The sequence below is a fragment of the Salvia hispanica genome, chromosome 6, assembly GCF_029641045.1.
Source record: "Salvia hispanica isolate PSC_SH4W2 chromosome 6, Shi_PSC_v1, whole genome shotgun sequence".
In the NCBI taxonomy this organism is placed as follows: Eukaryota; Viridiplantae; Streptophyta; class Magnoliopsida; order Lamiales; family Lamiaceae; genus Salvia; species Salvia hispanica.
The window spans coordinates 4,602,090-4,604,150 of record NC_142697.1 but is presented as its reverse complement, the minus strand read 5'-3'; the positions used below and the strand labels follow the sequence as shown (position 1 = coordinate 4,604,150).

The 2,061-nt window shown below is 47.3% G+C and overlaps 1 protein-coding gene across 1 annotated transcript; it reads right to left on the bottom strand.

Annotated features, from left to right (window-relative positions):
* Nucleotides 1-217: 217 nt before the first annotated feature.
* LOC125204679 (anthocyanin 5-aromatic acyltransferase-like) lies at nt 218-1,744 on the bottom strand. Its single transcript, XM_048103388.2, has one exon. The coding sequence runs from the start codon at nt 1,704-1,706 to the stop codon at nt 339-341; it is 1,368 nt and encodes a 455-aa protein (XP_047959345.1). The 5' UTR covers nt 1,707-1,744; the 3' UTR covers nt 218-338.
* Between the last annotated feature and the right edge of the window lie 317 nt (nt 1,745-2,061).

The following is a 2,061-nucleotide window of genomic DNA, read 5'->3' as shown; positions in this document are numbered from 1 at the left end:
CAATATAAAAAATCAATAGCACATAACTTCATGTAACATGATACTGTATTTATTAGTAATTCGTGAACTTTAGGGTATTAATTTTAGTGGGATAGGAAATTGTTTGAAACTCCAGCTTCACTTTGAAAAATTACAATTTTGAAAATGTTTGAAATCTAATACTCCTATGAAGTTCTATTGCGATGGAATAGAGTCATTGAGTCGAAACAAACAAAAATGTAAACAAACACAAAGATTAGATTGTATTATAATTATTGCCTCCAATCAACACACATGCATTTTCACAACAGACATCCAAATTAATGTCCCTGCTTTTATTTTATTCAACACTGACAAATTCAGCCCAACAAATCGTTGAGAATCTCACTGAAAACTTTGGCAAATGATTCCATCTCAAGTTTTGGCTTTGAGAAACCGATTTCCACACCTCCTTCGAAATATCTCGATTTGCAGAGTGAAATCGAGTTCCCTCCGTCTATAAACAGCGGCTCAAACTTCTCCGGCTTCCCCCACCCGAAATCCACCGCGTAGAAATCGAACCGCGGCGACCCCGCCACCCCAAACTGCCTCTTTCCAATCAATCCGGCATACTCCGCCGGCCAATCCTCCGCCCCATCCAAAACCCCCTTCTCCCTGTTGGCACTCTCCTTAACCGCCGCCCCGATGGCCCTCGCTGCCGCCACAAACCCCTCCGCCCCCTTCACCTCGCCGTGCCTCAGCTCCGCCCTCGCCAGCACCACGCAGTTGCCGAAGTAATTTGCCGGCAACGGCGGCTTCAACCTCCCCCGGCAGTCCACCGTGAACCCGAAACACTCCACCTCGTCCTCCGCCACGTCGTCGTCGCTCGCTCTGGCCGCGCACGCCCAGAAGAGCGCGCACACCACGGTGAACGATGACACGTGGGCTACGCCCCGGGCAAGCACGAATTCTTTAAGTGCTTTGATCTCATCCATCTTCACCACGAGCGTGGCCCGGACCTTGTTGGTCGGAAGGGCCACGGGCGGCGGCGGCTCGACCGCACAACACTCCTTAATTATTAAATCCCAATATAGCGAATCCAATCCGTTGAGATCTGTTGCTAATTCTCTAGCGAAAGATGGCAACAGATTGGATTCAGCCAAATCAGCCTGGATGTTTTCCGCATCCAAGCCGATTCGGTTGATCAGGCCCCACGCCTGCATAAAAGAAACGACGGTGCTGGCGTCAGCGATCGCGTGATGAGTCACGATCCCGATTGCCAGTCCCTTCCCCGGAAACAAGGTCACCTGGAGAGCCAAAACCGGGCAGGAAATCGCGGCTTCGGAAGCCACTGCCCGGGGCAGAAGAGGAACGAATTCGTAAAATTCGTCGCAATTCCGTTGCTGATTTCCGGTCAGGTAGCGGAAATCAGCGTCGGATTCAGAAACCGTTAGAGAAACGGAGTCTGCTGCTTGGTAACGTAAAACGGGCTTTTCGGCTGGAGTTAGAGGGTGGATGATGTTTCCGGCGAGGGGGAGGAAATAGGTGAGAGTGAGGGAGAGAGATTGCTTTAGCTGAGGAACAATAGTGTCTAAGAAATGTGGTTTTGAACATGGGAAATCAAAGAAGAGAACGCTTTGATTCGCCGCGAAACCGTACCACAGCATATCGAAGAACACGAGGGGGACGGACTCTGGCGACCCGCCGGGCCGTGGGGATATCTTAAAGCTCTCAAGAAGGGTTGCCATGGTGAAATCGATGTGGATGTCGTTGTTGAGTCCAACGTCACCATGTTGAACCTCATTATATAGGGGGAAGGTGGGTGTTTACACAAGTAGTATATTGATTAATAGGACTCCCGTTTTTTATTTTGGTCAATTCATGAATAAGAGTCCTAGTTCGTTGTTATTATAAATGGCAAGAGGTCCACGTTCTATTCATATATTGTTTAAAACTAGAACTTATATTCTACTAATTTTCTTCCGCACACTTTTCTTAACATTTTTTTAAAATTTGTGTTAGAAACGATGACACACCAATGGGAGGAGGGAATAAAAAATTATTCAAACTAATCTACTTTTTAGTTTTAATGAACGAATTAAC

Excerpts from the sequence above, each read along its gene's own strand:
- LOC125204679 (XM_048103388.2), bottom strand. The coding sequence starts at position 1,706 with ATGGCAACCCTTCTTGAGAGCTTTAAGATATCCCCACGGCCCGGCGGG.